This window comes from Boleophthalmus pectinirostris, unplaced genomic scaffold (genome assembly GCF_026225935.1).
Source record: "Boleophthalmus pectinirostris isolate CB_2022bp ecotype Guang Dong unplaced genomic scaffold, ASM2622593v1 HiC_scaffold_16, whole genome shotgun sequence".
Taxonomy (NCBI): Eukaryota; Metazoa; Chordata; class Actinopteri; order Gobiiformes; family Gobiidae; genus Boleophthalmus; species Boleophthalmus pectinirostris.
This window is the reverse complement of record NW_026571095.1, coordinates 11,588,463-11,606,560: the sequence shown is the minus strand read 5'-3', so window position 1 is coordinate 11,606,560 and position 18,098 is coordinate 11,588,463. Positions and strand designations below refer to the sequence as shown.

At 36.6% G+C, this 18,098-nt stretch overlaps 1 protein-coding gene across 1 annotated transcript in view; it reads right to left on the bottom strand.

The window, feature by feature from the left end:
• The window catches only part of LOC110159474 (adenylate cyclase type 1), a 72,413-nt gene that overhangs the window by 3,795 nt on the left and 50,520 nt on the right, over positions 1–18,098 (bottom strand). Inside the window, exons 5-18 of the mRNA XM_020924035.2 lie at positions 17,833–17,960; positions 16,277–16,435; positions 13,990–14,131; positions 11,321–11,476; positions 8,132–8,329; positions 7,670–7,767; positions 7,177–7,261; positions 7,011–7,100; positions 6,213–6,475; positions 3,336–3,462; positions 929–1,045; positions 692–838; positions 508–606; positions 8–122 (exon numbers count right to left, since the gene is read on the bottom strand). Of these exons, the coding sequence (XP_020779694.1) occupies positions 8–122; positions 508–606; positions 692–838; positions 929–1,045; positions 3,336–3,462; positions 6,213–6,475; positions 7,011–7,100; positions 7,177–7,261; positions 7,670–7,767; positions 8,132–8,329; positions 11,321–11,476; positions 13,990–14,131; positions 16,277–16,435; positions 17,833–17,960 (1,924 nt within the window). The remainder of the gene's footprint in view (positions 1–7; positions 123–507; positions 607–691; positions 839–928; positions 1,046–3,335; positions 3,463–6,212; positions 6,476–7,010; positions 7,101–7,176; positions 7,262–7,669; positions 7,768–8,131; positions 8,330–11,320; positions 11,477–13,989; positions 14,132–16,276; positions 16,436–17,832; positions 17,961–18,098) is intronic.

Below are 18,098 nucleotides of genomic sequence, written 5' to 3'. Positions count from 1 at the left end.
AACGTACCAACTCGTAAAACAAATTCATTGTATGACTGGTAGTTGATTTCATCCAGAACGTCAAACATCTCGATGGCATAGTCTGCGATTGTGCTCAGATGGTCGTACCCGGACTTTTTAGCCTAAAGAAATAAAAATAAATTTCTTAAAAAACATAAAAATGTGCTTAGGGCTACAACTAACAATTATGTTATGTATTTGAGTAGTCAGCGATTATTAGTCAAACTATTTTTAATACATTTTGAACAAAATAAAGGTTGAAATATGGAGTGAACGCTTCTAGACAGACAATATTCACAAATTAAGTGTATTATTGATAGAAATCTGGTAACAAGATTTTGATGTAAAAATGCCGCTATCTGTTCTAACATACTCTTTGGCTTCTGTTTTAGAGTTTGTATTGTTCAGATAATGATTACAAATATCAATGACTGGTCACCATTATTCCTATTAATAGTTGCAGCCATAAACAAAAAAAATAAAAATGCATTCAAAAACCTTACAAACCTTTGTTCCAATAGTTGGCACCAGCCCCACTGCCGCCATGTATGTACTGCCAATAGTTTTGATCTTTTCTATATCTTTGTAGCACTCTTTGTCCATGAGCTGTGGGAAAAGGTAAAAAAAAACCCTCAAACTTTCAAATCTGTAACACTATCCCAAATTCCCAGAAACTATCTTCTATTTGTACCTCATCAAAGTCTGCGATGATCTCATTGAGCAGTCGAAGGCATTCCACTCCCATGTTGTTCCCATCCAACTCAATGTAGAAGTCATTGAAGTTGGGGATGGAGGCGAAGAGGACGCCCACTTGTGCGTAGGACTGGTAGTACAGGTCCTTCACAAGTACACACAGTAGCAGTTTTTAGTAAGAGACTATGTGTGGGTTTTTTTTTAATAATGTTGCTGAATGAGCCAGAGATCTTACCATATTCCTGGGATTGGACATGAGGAAGTGCTGAGCCACGTGAGCGGGCAGAAGGTTGAAAAGGATTCGGCGGTTGTCCAGTTTGACTTTCTCCATTCCGTCTCTCTCCTCCTCTGCCTGAAATCATGTTTAAATTTAATACAGTATTATAATTTACAGGGTTAGGCATTATACGTACTTTTTACTTCAGCCTAAACCCTTTTTTGTCATGCCATGATAAAAGTCGGGTTGTAGTCCTTGTCCTTGTAGTGCTGCAAATGACAGAATAAACTACTACTACTACAATATTCATGGAGATAATCACTATACCATCTAGGCTGCATGATTTTAGAACAATATCTAATTTTTCTGATAAGCATTGTGATTGAGATTAGATTTGCCGTTTTTGTTTTAATAATATGATTTTGTTCAAAGCTCAGATTTTAAATGTGTCCAGAAGAATTGACAAAAAGACTGAAATGACCTGTCAAATTAAGACAAAAATCACATTTCAGACATATCCAAAAACATTAACTTTGTCTTCTTTTGTCTACAAGGTTTAACAGGGTTTAGTAACAACATACAGTTTTAATGCTACTACGATTTGCCAATTCCATCCATGAAAATTGTGATTTTCATTTGATTGTGGTTAATCTTACAGCTAATATTGACTCTTCACTCAGTAAATAAAGGATACACAATATTCTTTGGTTAAATATTGATTGTTTTTGCACTGTGGTAGGGTACTTTTTTCTAATCTTTGTAACATTTGTTGATAGAATAATCTAGTATATCTTACATACTATACTATATACTTTATACTATATACTATACTATATTCATATCTAGTAGTCACTTTTTATTGATTATTGTCTATTTCTGTCTATTCGGTATTATTGTTTTCTGAAGAAATGTATTGCACTTCTTGTGGCTACACGTGGACACTATGGTGCAGTCGGTTATGTGTTCACCCTCTAACCAGATGGGAGCCGGTTTGAGCCTTGCCTAAGCATCACATTGTTTGCTCTAGTACAGTATTGTATTGTAGCTTATTGTGACAGCCCATCCCTACACTGTAATAGTATGAGTCTGTTTTAGAACCAGACAAACAATATAGTTTCACTTTTTAACCACATGGGGTCACAACATTTCCTTAGCATGACTTCAGACCTTTCACTTTACCACAGATCTGTATCCAATACTGTTTTGATAAATATATTTTGCTTTGCGTCATTGCTTTTTTTTACAGTATTTGATCAAGAGTACAGGCAGCTGGCAAACAGTAAATACCAAAACCCACTACATACAGTTTAAACTTTTACATTTTTTATTTTTTTTTTACTTATTATTATTTAGTTTGTTTCATTGTTGCTGTTGCCGAATATTGAATTTCCTTCCTTCCTCAGAATACATTTTCCTGATAAGATTTTACTTCTCAGAGTAGCTGTGCGACACCATAATTTTACTCCTACTTGAGTAATATATTTAAACAGTGTAACAGTACTATTACTTGGTTACTCTTCCCACTGGGAGCTAGTGACAAAAGGTTTAATGTTGACTCTATAAAATAATATGAACATTTGTATTTCTTGCATCCTGCTTTTCAGTCTCTCTAGATGTTTTTTATCATTGTGGTACTAAAAAAAACAGCTTTTGTGCATTATTTACGGTTCTGTCCTCACAATCACATTCACTTAAAACTGTACATTACAGTTACTCTTACAGTTACTCTAGTAGTTTCCCTAAATACTCTTGGACCACTAATTTGTACTTCTACTTGAGTAATATTATTTATCAGTACTCCAACTTTGAGTACAATTGTTTTCTACCTACCCACTACTAGAAGTCTGACCCTCTTACATGGACTACTTTGTATTTCTTCTTTGGTAAAAGGGCCCATATTACTCTATTTTCTGGTCTGGTTATAATGTTTCCTCATCAAAAACATACCAGAAATCCTGCACATTTAGGCTGAGTTCTTCTCTCAAATGGAAAACACTCTTCCACCTTGTGATGTCATATGATAACACAGGAAGTGCTCGACTGTATTTTTTTTAAACTTAGACACTAGAATCATTTGAAATTTCAGCCCTGGAATTGCTAATCCCCACTGAATAAAAAGGATCTGTTAACCCGAAAACTACTGCTTTGTGACATCACAAGGTGGAACAGAGCATTTTGTCTTTGGAGATGTAGACAGACAATAATAAAGGGTTACTCTAACATGTGTGAAAGAAACAAAACTTAAATCTGGGTATGTTTTTGATGAGGTAACAACATTGTAACATGGCTTAAAGCTCACAAGAGTCAATTGTGCACAATATCCAAACTCTTAGCATTGGTACTACAAGTATTTCAGTAAAAATTTGAGCTCATTTTCTGGATGTTATGATTTTTTCCATCAGTGTAAAGCCATGGGATTCCTCACCTGCACTGCCCACAGGAAGTCGAGGCGGAGTTTGAGGTCAAGCTGCCTGGAGTGGAGGGCCAGGGCGCTGACGAAGAGGAGCAGAGACATGAGCGGCTCTAGGCCTCGGATGTGGAAAGACCCCCCACTGTGGAGCAGAGCAGGGTCTAGTCAGCATTAGCATTAGCATTAGCAGTACAGAGGAGAAGACCACACAGAGACTGCACACAGACGGACCCCACACGCCGTAATCAGGGGCCAGACTCACGTTACGCTAAATGACTGTACAGGTGGTGTGCGTGCATGTGCTGGAATTTGAAATGGAAAATTTAAATGAGGGCAGGGGTCATTTGTAAACAGTAAAAAAGAAGTTAAAAAGGGAGTCTGTGCAGTTTTCTGCAGTTAGTCCATGCTTTATAGTTAAATCATTTTAAAATATGGTTTTAGTTCATTTATATTTTGATGACTTGATGAGGGGCCGTTCACTTTTACCTGGTTCAGTTCTATTGTAGCCAGGATTTAAATCTAATTTAGTTTTTTACTAGCCCTGATTAAGCCCTGGTTTAGTTCTGGGTAAAACTCAGTTTACTTATGCCAAAGATGTATCAGTTTAGTTATTTTTGTTATGTTGAGTAAAAGTGTGAATTCAGCCTTTCTGGTATTGTCCTGTTTTACACCTAGTTAAGTTGATCTCATTTCAAGTTTAAATGGTAGATCTTGTTAGACCACACTTTGGCATTAAACTTATCTTTATAGTATTTATTTATTGTTTAGCTTTAACTGCTAAAGGATATAACATCTCCATGGAGACAAGCAGGTTGCAGAAATGTTACATACAGTAGTATTTAGTCTTGTTAGTCCTGAATTAACATTATTTTTCAAATCATTAACATGATTTTAACCTAATTTAAGATTATTTAAGAATGACTGGGTTGGACTCTACATGTATGTAAAAATTGGTGATTTATTAAAGATGAACTTGATCATATTTTTGTGACACTGACCACATATCAAGACATCTGCCATTTTCAAGTCACTGTATTTGAACCCTCCACACGAATCTTCCCTTTGAATCACCACTGCAACTTATTCAGTATCTGACAAAAACACAACATCCCCTTTAGTCCAGTATTTGTGAAAACCCAGATTATGATATTATTTCCAACACTCTTGACATTTCCTCTCTGTGCAATAACGACACCATCATGGTGCCCACATTGTCCTGTCAGGATTCAATTTGAGCTAATGAGCACACACGCGTTGCTTCTGAGACTGTCTGCTGGGAGAGCGTGGGCCCACCAGAAACCCTGCAAATGTATGTACACGAGGCATAGCCAAGTCAGTCGCGGTTTTCTTTGACGAACCACCAACTTTCTCAGCCAATCATTGTTTCAGCTCCTGACGGGATTAGAATTCAACTGTGAATACAAACTGTGTGTGTGATAGTGTAAGAAAGTAACTAGAGTTGTTGTGACTATTTTTGACTTTGACTTGACTTTTCTTGGAGAGCTGTGCCAGACTCTTTGGAATGGGATGATAACCTCTATTGTGGTATACAGTGGTAATAAAGGTCATATGTTATAGTAAACTGACTATTGTGAACTTCAGTCATGTTATAATGCTGTTACCTCATCAAAAACATAAAAGGAGTTGTGTTTTGCTTCATTCACACATGTCTGAGTAACTCTTTATTGTGAGTCTGTCTACATCTCCAAAGTTCCAAATGCTTTGTTCCACCTTTGTTTTCAGGGTAACAACTTTTACTTACAGATTGCCAATTCCAGGGCTGAAATTATCCTGTATTACCACATTACATCACAAGGTTGAACTGATTTCTTCTCTTTGAGTGATGAACTTTGTGTGGGTTTGTGTGTTAAATATGTGTGAATGAAACAAAACACAACTCCAGGTATGATTGTGATGAGGAAACAACATTATAACAGAGTAATATGGGCTCTTTCAACTCCCACGGCTTCCTGACGGTATTGGCAGCTCATTTATTGCATAGGGTCTTTTCTCAGGGGCACTTCTGATAGTTTGTGTTCATGAGTATATTATATTTTGTCATCATACATCAGTCATGCCACAGATTATGCCTAGACCTAATCACAGAAGGCTCCTTGTTTCACTTACTTACTTTCATGCCATGGTATTTTTGGCCATGGGTATCATACTGTGAAAATTTCTTACAGTCCTATTTGTAGTTTTAACACACTTAAAACAAAACATTATATATTTTATCATTCACTTGAAATATAGTGGTACATTCAGCCTGGGTAGCTGAACATGATACTTGCTGTATTGTTCCTAGACTCTGTGATCACATACAGTCTACAGTCCAATTTTTCCATATAAAACTTTCTCACCATCTCCCATGTTTAAGATAGATATATTTTCCCTCACAGATCATCATTTAATTACTAAAATATGAATTACTTCTGAGTCATGAACTTTAGATGACTTGAGCAGAGGTCAAACCAGTGGGCTAATACTCTTGATATGGTTCTTGCTTTTAGGCTGAAAGGTCTTGTATTTGATTTATTTTCAAGTATTTATTTCTATAATTAGGATGCTCAGAATGCATAACATAAGTGAGGAATAACTTTGGATGACTGCAAACTGTTTACCAATGAACAAATTATGTTTTTTAATACTATTAAAATCAGGTACAATGAACTTTAAGATGTAAATGTTTTAATAATGCCTGAGCCGAGCAGTGTCAGGTACATCTTTGAATTCTGGAGGGACTAGAAGAACTGTTTATATGAACTATAGACTTATTATTACTGTTTGTCTTTGTCTGTTTTTAAATGTTCTATATGGAACCACTGAGTCTAAACTAAAGCTTGACTGATCGCTTTAATCATAACAGCGTGCATATTTTTCCGTTAACATTACCCTTCCGTCTTGCGAAACCCGCTCAGCTCCAGCACGGTGATGTACAGGATGCCCAGGAGGAGCATGAGCGCCATCTTGGGTAGCCATGACACCCTGAGGAACAGCGCCAGGGTGAGCGTGCCCACCACACAAGAGAGAAAGGCGTAGCGAGCCCCGTCACAGGGCAGCTCGGTCATGGTACGGTTAGAGCCACTGCTCACGTCGATAATCACGATGGAGCTGTTGGAGTAGGCACTGCCCACCAACCACGGCATACAGCCCACCTACAAAAAGACAAGACATGAGACATTGGTTAGAAAGAGATTATGTTGATTTAAGATGAATGATATTGAGAATGGCATTATATTAGATAGGTCTTCTTAATATTGATGCAGCTGATCTCTAATAATCTACTAAAACAATTTACTAGTTGTGGGTGGCTCAGAAAGTCCTATAATGTTTGAACTTTTACACAAAGTTTTTCTGTAGTTACATAAGGGATAAGTAACAGCTACATAACACATTTGGATCAGTTTTGTCTTATTTTACTTTTGTTTAAAGGAAAGAAATGCTGTGTTCAGTCTCTGCGCAATGTCAGAACTAACAAATGGGAATCTTGCAGTCCTAAAATAATTCTTAATGTCCATAAGAAATATCCAAATAGGAAAAAAGCAACTCTTTAAAATAACTGCACCTTTATTGGCCTTAAAAAAATGAATTAAGAATGATTCAGGCTTAATACCCTAACTTCTAACCCCTTAATTTGTTTTTTTTTAATGCTTTATTAAGGCTATACAATGTGTGTATGTATGTACTTACCACACACGCCTGTGCCACAGAGTAGATTAAGAGCACTATGAATAGACAGAGGGCAGTGCGAATCTGAATGGTCAGGCACCCTGGGAAACACTGAGAGAGGAGCCATGTCAGTTATAATGCACCAGTCTTTACTATAGGTACCACTGCGGGGGAGATGTGAGCTTACCTGGACTTTGGTTATGTGCAGGTACATGATGCAAGCCACTAGGAAACAGATGCAGAAGACCAGCAGAACTAATACTATGGTGCCCCTAGAGGGAAAAAAGAGAATTAAAAGGAGATGCTTAATTGGTGAGGATCAGTAACATGGAAGATGATATATGAGATGGTGAAACAGGCATTTGTATCATTTAATTTGCAAAAGAGAGACACATTGCAGTCCCTAGATCCTAGACCTGCAAAACTGTAAACCTTACTTTATTAAAACACTTTAAATGCTAATAAATGTTAATTAATGTACTGCACCATTAATGTACTGCACCTTTTCAATATTTTGAGAAAAGCACTACAGACCTTACACCCTGCAATAAAGTGAATGTGAAAATATTACATCCTATAGCTTTTATATTGCAGACAGGTTTATAATTCACATTTTATACTTAGTGCTTATTACTGCTTATTTACATATACAGTAATGTTCAGTATTCATATGAACTCACTGTGGAATGATCAGCAGATAGACAAGGCCATACAAGGCAGCCAGCACCAGCGAGACGACCACAGCGCTGGTGAAGTATTCATCAGGAACTTGATGGTACTATGAGACAAAAAGTAAGTAATAGAATTAGTACTTCGAGTATATATTGTGCAGTGGTGAAGGAAGTACTCAGTTTTAAAAGTATCACATGAAAAAGCTACGTAAAAAGTATTAAATTACCTGTTTTAAAATGTAAAAAAGTTAAAAGATTTGTGCAGATTTTGAGATCTAATAATAAGAAGATAATTTTCTTCTAGCCGTTATTATTTGTGCATTTTTGTTTGGCTCAGACTATGAATAAGTAAAAACAAATCCCAGCCTTTTCAGCAGGTCTTACACAATAATAAAAAATGTACAATACTTTACTACATTTACTTTTTTATACGTGTATGATATTCATCTGATCCAGCTTGTTTTTCCTCACCCTGTGCTCTCTATCGGAGCACTTGTACATGAGCGTGAGCACGTTGAGGTCGGCGGTATCGGACTCAGTCTGGCGGGCTTCGATTAGGCGCCCAATGTAACGGTTGACCCGGGTGCGGGGGCTGCTCTGGGTCACCGTGGCCTGGTTCGTGTTGGAGCGGTTCCGTAGTTTCTGTGGAGCTGTGCGCATGGCCCTCCTCTAATGGGAGAAATGGCAGCAAGTCAGGGAGACAGGAGGGTCAGGTGATCAGACGGTGGTTAGTAGTAGCAGGTGAAGAGGAGATATTTAGATTTTTGTTAGTGTTAGTTTTTATCCTACTTGTTACATTTTATACTTTATAAAGATTATACTTATATGTGTTTTCAAATTGCATGTTAAAGTCAAGACATAAATGCACAGACATAGCTAGACAAGTGTATGAACACAAATATGAAACACACACAGATTAAACCTGACCTACTTGCCTTGCCTAACCTGGGATAACAATGCCTCAGTGCCCCCGCCCCAATAGTGCCCTTGCCCCAACCCAAACGTCATAGGAGCAATTTCTGCTAGGACCAAGTTCTGTCATTGTGTCCTTAGGCATGACACTTCATCTACATTGCCTAGTATGAAAGTGGTGTGTGCATGAATGACTGGTAGTGGTCATGGGCAGCCTTGCTTTGAGAGAGTTTAACAAGCCTGTGAAGTGCATTAAAAGTGTATAAAAAAAATAAAAAAGAGGCCCTATATATGAGTGTAGGTATCATTATTATTATTAACCTTTTAGTCAGATTTAGTAAGATGTATTCTCACATACCACTACTAGATGCTATCTATGTTACTGCTGTCTGAAGAAGATCAAAAAGCACAAATACCCACCGACAAAAACATACACAAACACCAAAACACACAAACAACTCCTCAATAATCAGAATCCTATTGTTTACACATACATATTGTACTTCGATCAATTTATTAATATGTACTTATACTTATATTCATACAGTGGTTAGATATATGTTTATATAATTCAATAAGGTAAAAAAAAATTCAGATGAGCTAGTATGCAGAGTCCATGAGCCATCTTACTTCTGTCAGATCAAATTTGTTAATGTGTGTACTGTATGTATCCTGTACTAAAAAAGTGAGTGATTCTATATAACTTCAAATCCAAGGGTTCCACAAGGTCACATAAAGCATTTGACAACTACTTTTGAAATAATCAAAAGTATTTTCTTAGTAAAACAAAGTCTATGAGTCAACACTAAAGATATGTGCTTCATTATACTTTCAAATGACCACATTCTCTTCTCATTTAACTTCATTAGTGAGCGCACCCTGCTGTGCTGTGTCAACCTTTTATAAGCTCTGGGCACTCAAGTACAAAAAGTGTCTGTGTATACTGTTTATTTTATTATTTAAATTATTGTGCTAAAAATCATTCGCTTTAGTAAACTGGGGAGTTATGTTTAGATGGTGTCTGTGAAGTTGACCATTTATTTTTTCATATGAAGGGAGGAATTAGCGTAGCAAGTGATTCCACATGAGTGACGTCAGTGTCTAGTGTCCGATGTCTAATGTATGAAAACATCAGCTAGTGCAAATAGCAGTCAAATTAAAGATGCTGTACCTGATTTTTACTGTCGTAAAAATACGAAAACAAAAGTAGTGTCCAGTGGTCCACAGATATTCCTTACTTACCATATTCAGAGCACCCTACTAATTACTACAGAGTGCTACAAGGTACTAATATATATAATACAGGCCCTTTAATGTATAAGTTACATTATATATCTGCACAGGGTGACCAGATCTTCAAAATCAAAAACTGGGACACCCCTAGTTTGTGGTGCTTAATTAAAGAAAATAGTTATGCACTCAGCCCATTCATGACCAACATGTGTGAGTATAGTCACATTTTCTTTGTGTTTTGGTCATTTATAAGCAAGTTTTCTGTATTTTACCTAACGAAATAACAATTTATGCCTCTCTTTACCCTTGGCAGGGACCAGATTGGTCAAAAATAGGGACACCTGGGACATTTCTTATATAAAACTGGGACGGATCAATAGTTTTGGACAAATCTGCTGGGAAAGGGGAAACAGGGCTCAAAACTGGGACTGTCCTGGGTAAATGGGGACATCTGGTCACCCTATATCTGCGTCAAACAGCTAGAATATAGGTTTCTGAACTAACAGGTTATGGTACAACTATACACAAGTATAGCTCTCCTAAATAATTGTATTTGACTATATGCATTTTTGGCTTGAACTTGAATTTTGTAGCATAACGAATGGACCAACAAATGCAAAGTAATTTCTAGTGTTTTCATTTTTATATCTATAGTGTAGTAGCAGTTACTTGTTTTTATTTCTTTTTTCTTGTGTTTCTTTCTTCCTGCCTCCTCTGTGTTATTGTGGGTGCAGTGGTGCAGTGGGCCGGAGATGCTGAATCTTGCCTATTTAATGTGTTTATTGTAGCATGGGACACACACTGCCAACAGACATGCCATTCACACTCTCTACTCTCCTGTCTCCTCTGTTATTCTGTATCTTGCACTAAAAGTATACCCTCTCTCTCAATACGTGGGTTTCAGAATGATGAACAGTTAGGACAGTTGCCATAGCGATTAACAATTCAAAACAAAATTTAGCTCTTGAATGGTCAGCTGTCTTCAAAATGGCATCAAATAATAAGATGAAACCCATGAATAGACAGCTCTCATTATTGACTATAATCAGTATTAAGATATGTTTTTATGTAACATATTTTCTTAATTTAGACTCAATATGAAAGTTGGATAAAATGTCTTTAGACACAATGACAGTGTGATCAAACAAATGAAAAGAAAAGGCCCTAAAAATGCCTTCCTTGTGCGTAAATTGTCCATGCATTTTAGATGTAATTTTGTTGTTAATAACGACGTACTGCGTTTTAGAACTTATCGCTACTTCTTGTATTTTTGTACTTTTCTTTTCAACTTTTTTATGTAGTACCATATTATATTACATCCCCTTTACAACAACAAAACCATCAGAACTCTGTATTGATGGATAATCCTAACAAAGCACCTTTCAGACAAAAATCAGGGCAACATTTTTTCTCACAAGCAGAATGTCACTGGCTTGTGTGTATTATGAAAGAATTATGAATGACAACAGGGACACACACAGACAACAATACGACACACAGGTATCACAGGTGTACCTTATCCCCGTCCTCGCAGTTCATGACATTGGAGAAGGGAATCTCAGCCTTGAACATCTTCCTGCAGTGCATAAGCTGCACTAGTAAGTAGCAGACAGTTTTGAACTTCATCTTTTTGGCGGGCTTTATGTCCGAAAGAATCAATCCAGGGAATATCTGTCACCGGATAGAAACAAGGATTAAGTCATGATACCCCACACACGATCATGTAGCATTATGTAAGGGTATAAGAAGAAGGTCTTACAGAAGTAGACACCCATTGCACACATATTACTGTACACGCATGCAACGCCAATGTGAATAAGTATAGTAGAATGTGGTCTATATATAGAACTGATTTGCTATTGTTTTGTAACAGCTGGACTATTGCCTGGCCAGCCAAACCCTTTCTTAATTCCAGTCTGATGAAAAAAAGTCCAGTCTGATTAAAAAAATAAGAAATTAGAGCCAATTTCACGAACTACAACAAAGAATATACATCAACATTTAATCAGAAATAAGCTATGGGTGGGCGATATTGACTTTTTTTCCATTTTCATTTTTAATCAGCTATTTTTGCATTTTTTATTCTGTTATTATCTACTTTATCTTCAAATTTTGCATATCTTCAAAACAATATTCTTAATAAAAAACTTTTGTAAATAATTCACCCAAGGCACCGCATAAAGCCCGCCCACTTTTGTCCAACTATTTGCAGAAAATGAATGGTTGCGGCTGACCAGGCTAAGAAGCATGTGTTTTATTTATAACTTTATTGCGATAATAAATACAAGCTTACAACAATATCGAAGCAGGGACTTGAGCTTATGGCGGTGGGGTATATTGCATGTATAGGTTGAGCGAAACAGTCCCTAGGCAGGAGTAATTAAAGCCACTAGTGAAGTGCAGAGAGGCCCTATGCAGCTTAGCTTAGCTTCTCTGAGCCGTGCCTTTGATGATGCCTAACCATCAGCACCATTAAGAGGATTAGGCAAGACTTATCAAAAACACTGAGATGTTACAGGTTTTAATAAGTGCGACTGGTGCTTCTATATGCACAGGATGTTACGTAACAGAAAGCTAAAGGGACCAAGCGCAGCATAAGAGACTACTAGTATAGCGTCGGCACAAGACTGAAATTCCCTTCCAGCTGTGGTGGCGCATCTGTCCGTGAGATGTATGCTGAGGAGCTCTGAAGTTGTATATGTAGGGAGGGCATCTGTGGATCAGTTAAATAGTGCACACTTCTATGCCCTGAAGGGTTGGTTGTTTGTTTATTCTGTCTGTCTTAGAGCTTCATTCCAACCAAGCCCGGAGGTGACTATTCTCAGCAAGAAATTAGTTCAAATTATTTCGTACTATATTGTGTTCAGAAGTCAACACTAGGCCTGTCACGATAGACTTAGATTTACTGTAGAAAAACTTTATTGAGCCACAAGGGAAATTATTTGGACACAGTAGCTCACACGTCACAATATATTATAATAACAAAGACGAAAAATTAGGGGTGTAACAATATCCAAGTCTCACAATACGATATTGTTACGGTATGAACCTAAAATGTCCTTGACAAAGTCCTTGACAAGACTTAATCCAAAGAACTAAGACTTAAAATTGCTTAGAACTATTATTTATTCTTCTAGTCTACATTAAAATAGAGCAAAGGATCATGGTCTATGTAGTTCACTCTGTCTTTTTGCTGCACCATAACTCTTAATTTAAGCAAAGAGACTTGTAATTCGATATATTGTGAGAGCTTTGACGATACGATATCACAATATTTGGGTTATTGTTACATCCCTAGCAAAAATATAAATGGTAATAAAGAATTCAAAATAGGTGGCAAAATAGCAGGTACTATATTAACTTGTCATTCTATACATGATAGATAGAACAATCTTTTTGGGGGGTCAGTATTTATAGTCAGTACTTTTATTTGTAGTAGTGAGAACTTTCTGGTTATTTTTGTTGCAGTACAATAGATACACATTCATTGTGTTTAATTCCGCTGTTAATTTATTGTAGCTCATACATTTTAAAAATTTAGAAGTTTCTTTTTTTTTTTGTGGATAATCCATGTAAGTAGTATAAATGTTTTAATATTACTGATTATCGTCGGTGTTTACGTCAACAATATCGCATCTCAAATCTGTTATCGTGACAGGTCTAGTCAACACTTAAAGGAGACATATTATGAGAAATGTAGTTTGTGCCACTGCTCTATATACTATTGATTGAAATAAAAATTTGCAATTAAAAACATACTTGTTATAGTCAAATGTCACTATAAAAAGGAAAGGGCAGCAGCAGATAATCAGTTCTACAGCTTTTAAATGGATTTCACTGGTCCTGTTATAATATACAATATACAGTTTTATCTTTGTATGTTATTTTTTTACTAATTGCAAAAATGCACTATGTCTTTTTTAAAAAAAAAAAAATATTTCATATGTGCATTTGTCATGTCATATATGTTGTTTTAGAAGAAAACTACTGCTGGAAAATTCATATTATTATAAATGGCTTATTCAAATTTACACATATCTCATTGGTAATTCTATAGACATGCATTCAATCAGAATTAAGGTATTGTGGGTTAGCTGGAAGTAGCATGTCCATTGACTGTTACTTACTTAACCATGATTATATAAATGAAGGGGTACATATGGATAATATTTATGCTGGTGTACCTTCCTTCGGTGAGATGGCACTATAAAGAATGTCTCGATCTCATGTTTTTGGAGGAAGGCGTTCCTTTCATGTCCGTTTCCAGGTTCCACTTCGTAATCTCCGTTTAGGCACTCCAGCGTGGTTCTGGTGATGTGGACTTTTCTATAATAATGGATTGCATCAAAAAAGGTCAACATAACATACAAAAGTGGAATTTATCATATGCAGCTGATGTCATTCCCTGGGGTGTGATGCTAACTGTAGGCATGTTCTGTCTGAAGCTCTGTTACTTTAATAATGTTAATCTGAGGTTTGTTTTAACACAATCTGTCCACAGTTGAGATGATTTGTCCGGTTAAACAAGTTCATCTCATATAACTTTAGCCAACAGTTTTTCAGTTTCAGTCACTCTCACCTTTTTGTTGAAAATGAAACACCTAAACATGACCACGAACGCCCGTATTGATCACAGGCTCCTGAAAATGTCTTGTTTAAATCCATTTAGTATTTTTTCTTGAGTTTTTAGATGATCTTAAAACATTTCGGCAGTGTTTGCTAATGTGTGTGTATGTGTTTCACCACGGTAACTCCTAAACATTCCACTATACACATACATGTAGAACACCCCAAGCATCATGCCACTGCAGTTTCAATAGATAGATCCCTTTTTGTTTTGGTGTGAATAACGTAACTTACATCTCCATCAGCTGTCTCTACAAAATATAGTATGCAAGAATTTCGGTCGCCAACCTAGTGCTTTCAAAATGTAGGATCCTGTGAGTTAGAGGTTAATCTTAAGAAGTTTTCACAAAAAAAGAAAAAAAAAAGACATTTAGACAGTTCCTATGATGATTCTTCCTCAATTTGTCTGTATTCAGCATCATTTATGCAGAACTAGCCTTATATATTTTAGTGTGTAAGCGTATTTGTGTGTTTGTGTATGTGTATGAGACTTTGCATGTGACTTGTATGGTTGTGCAGGGAAGGGCATGTGAGATTGTTTTTTTAATGACTGTAAAGCCCTTTGTATTACATTTTTGTATGAAAAGCGATTTATAAATGAAGTTTGATTTGATTTGAAATACACCAATGAAAGTTTATATTAAATATGAGCTTGGATCAATCATCTGGTCTTATAAGTATTCACATTTTAACCAGGAGTCAATAAGAATAAGGTACAGTTATTAGATGCACCAATCCAGCCTTTTCAGTTCTGAATACTAATAACTATACTTTGAATTTAATTACATGCAGATCAATATCCATTATAAAACCATATGAGCCCTGAGCACTTTTACCTTAGAATGTATTGTATTTGCTTGAGTGAGTGATTTTTATACGGGATACGGGCCACACTAGCTCAGTTATAGGTGTTTTCCACCGATCTGAAGGTTGCAGGCCAGCAGTGTGATTCCAGCTCCCAGAATCCTGTTGTTGTGTCCTTGGGGCAAAATACTAAGCCTACCTCACCCCCAGTGTCTGTGTACACTAGTGTATGTAAAGCTTTCAGAAATATTCATGTGCATTGGATAGAAATCCGTGCATATTTGGCTGTAGTTGAGCATAAAATAAATATTCGTAAACTCACAAATGAGCCCAGTTGTACATAAAATGTATTATGTGTTTTATCCATCAGAAAACGAAAAGTTACGATATCGAGAATTACAATCACAAAATGAAAATGTATGTCCGCATCTGTGAATACGAATTCACAGACGGGGCTCTACTGTCAAAAATACGTCATCACTTCACAGGCATTATTTATTGAGCAGAAGAAACATTGATCGAGATGCCGGACTTTTGCGGCGCATATGGACTGAATCAGGACTAAACCAGGACTAAACCAGGTCTAAACCAGGTCTAAACCAGGTCTAAACCAGGTCTAGAGTTTACGCATATTTATTTTATGCTCAACTACAGCCAAATATACACGGATTTCTATTCTAAGCACATAAATATTTCTGAAAGCTTTCTTACTCCTTAGGTATATATATGTGTGTGAATGGGTGAGTGAACCACTCTTGATGTAAAGTGTTTTGAGTGCCTTGAAGGTGGAAAAGCACTAAAACATGACCAAAAATGTGACCATTTACTACACTGCAAAACAAATCTTTCCACAGGCACAAGTAAAACACCCAAAACTAAAAAAATATGTGTTATGATTGTATAATTAAAGCCCAATATTATGAGATGTTTTGGACCAACAACAGCCACTTTGTACTGTGACCTGAATATTGATTATTGATGAACCTACTAGAATCCCAACAGTTCCAAGATGGCGGTATAGCTGTCATGCTGTGTACTGACCCGGGGAGACCTCCTGCCTCCATCACATTGGCCAGTGTCACGTCATTGGACCACACATCGTACTGCCACTTCCTCAATCCCAGCACCCCGCACAGCACCCGGCCCGTGTGCAGCCCCACCCGCATGTTCAGGTTCACCTCTGTTGCCTCAGCAACTGACCTGTGCAACAAATACAAAATAATAAGAATAATACATATTTTTAATGGCCTTAATATATTTGGATATTGGATTTAGCGATAATGGAGCATTTCTTTAGACTTCATTGTCTTCCTTACAGGCCAAACCAAACAAAAAAAGCTAATTATAACAACAGAAACACTGAAAAAATAAAAAAAGAGGTCATATCTTGACACATTTGTATAGTTAGGGTTCCCACTCTTTTTCATTGACAATATTTCAAAACTTTTCCATGACTTTTTCATGACCTAAAATTAATTTTCCATTACTTCACAGCACCCTACAAGGATTGAGCATACTTTTAGGGCTAAATATGAAATGGTAACCCTTTCCACTCACCTTATGGTATAATAGGTTTGCAACATTCAAAATACTGTCAATGCATTTATTGTTGTCTCTTGTAAACAAAAGGTGCAGACGTTCGGAAATAATCATAATAGTCTAACGGGAACTTAACAGAACGCTGCAGTTGCGTGAAAGAGATACTAAAATTCCATGACTTTTCCAGACCTGGAAAATGACATTTTCAATTCCCAGGATTTCCAGGATTTCCATGACCATGGGAATATTGTATAGTCTACAGGTAGTTAGAAGTTCAAAATTTGTATGTCTCAGATGTAACTAAATAAATTGTATATTTTCTTGTATATTTAAAGGTACACTATGTAACTTAACTAGTGGGGGGTCAGCCACTTGCTTGTCTCTAAGGAGATGTTACTATTTTGCATAGAAGTTCCACATTAAGCTTACATATCTTGTGTTTCCTCAGGTGTGTTTATTGCTAGCAAAATACCTTGAAAAACAGTGCATTGTTACAGAAAATTGGCTTGTCCCTCCACAGATCTGACCTGGGCACTTATAGCTCATCACTATAGCTTTAATACCACATTGCAAAATATTCCAGGCAAAGCAATAAAATCTCCATAGAGACAAGCAAGTGGCTCATACACCAGAAAAGTTACACAGTGTGCCTTTAAGTAACTTCTAATACAAATATGAGTTGATTTTATTGGTCATAGAAATGAATAGTGGAAATTCTGCATGTCTGTGAGCCTTCTGTTGATCAGCTCCTTCAAATGTTCAGTGTCAGATGGCAATAACAGCACACATGGCAATTCCGGCTGCAGATTGTCCTACTTTAAAATACTCTCTTGTGAGGATATCAAATGAGCTAGCACAATTTGATATTAATACACATGACTTTGAAAAGATGTTTCCCAAGCCACATAATTATTTTTTGGGATCTGGGGTCACTTGTTTTGGGTAATTTTCCATCTTGTTTGACTGGCGTTTTTTTGTTTTTGTTTGTTTGTTTGTTTGTTTTGTTTTGTTCTTTTTTTGTCTAGTTTCTCTGGCAATCTTGGTTTAAAATTTCTTACGTTATGGTGTCTATCATGTCCAGCCCCATCTCCACACAGCAGTGAGCGTGGTCCGTTTTGGGTTGGGTCAATCCAGATACGCAGTAGTAACAGTCGCCCAAGATTTTGATCCTCCTGCAGTGGTTCTCCTGTAAAGAAAGACAAGTTTGCAATGTCAAATAGAGTGACCAAAACAAAACAAAGTGAGAAACCACATTTGAGAAGGCTGATTTATCACTGGTAAATAGAAGCATAGCCTACTCAGTTTTGGAATTTATATTCAGTTG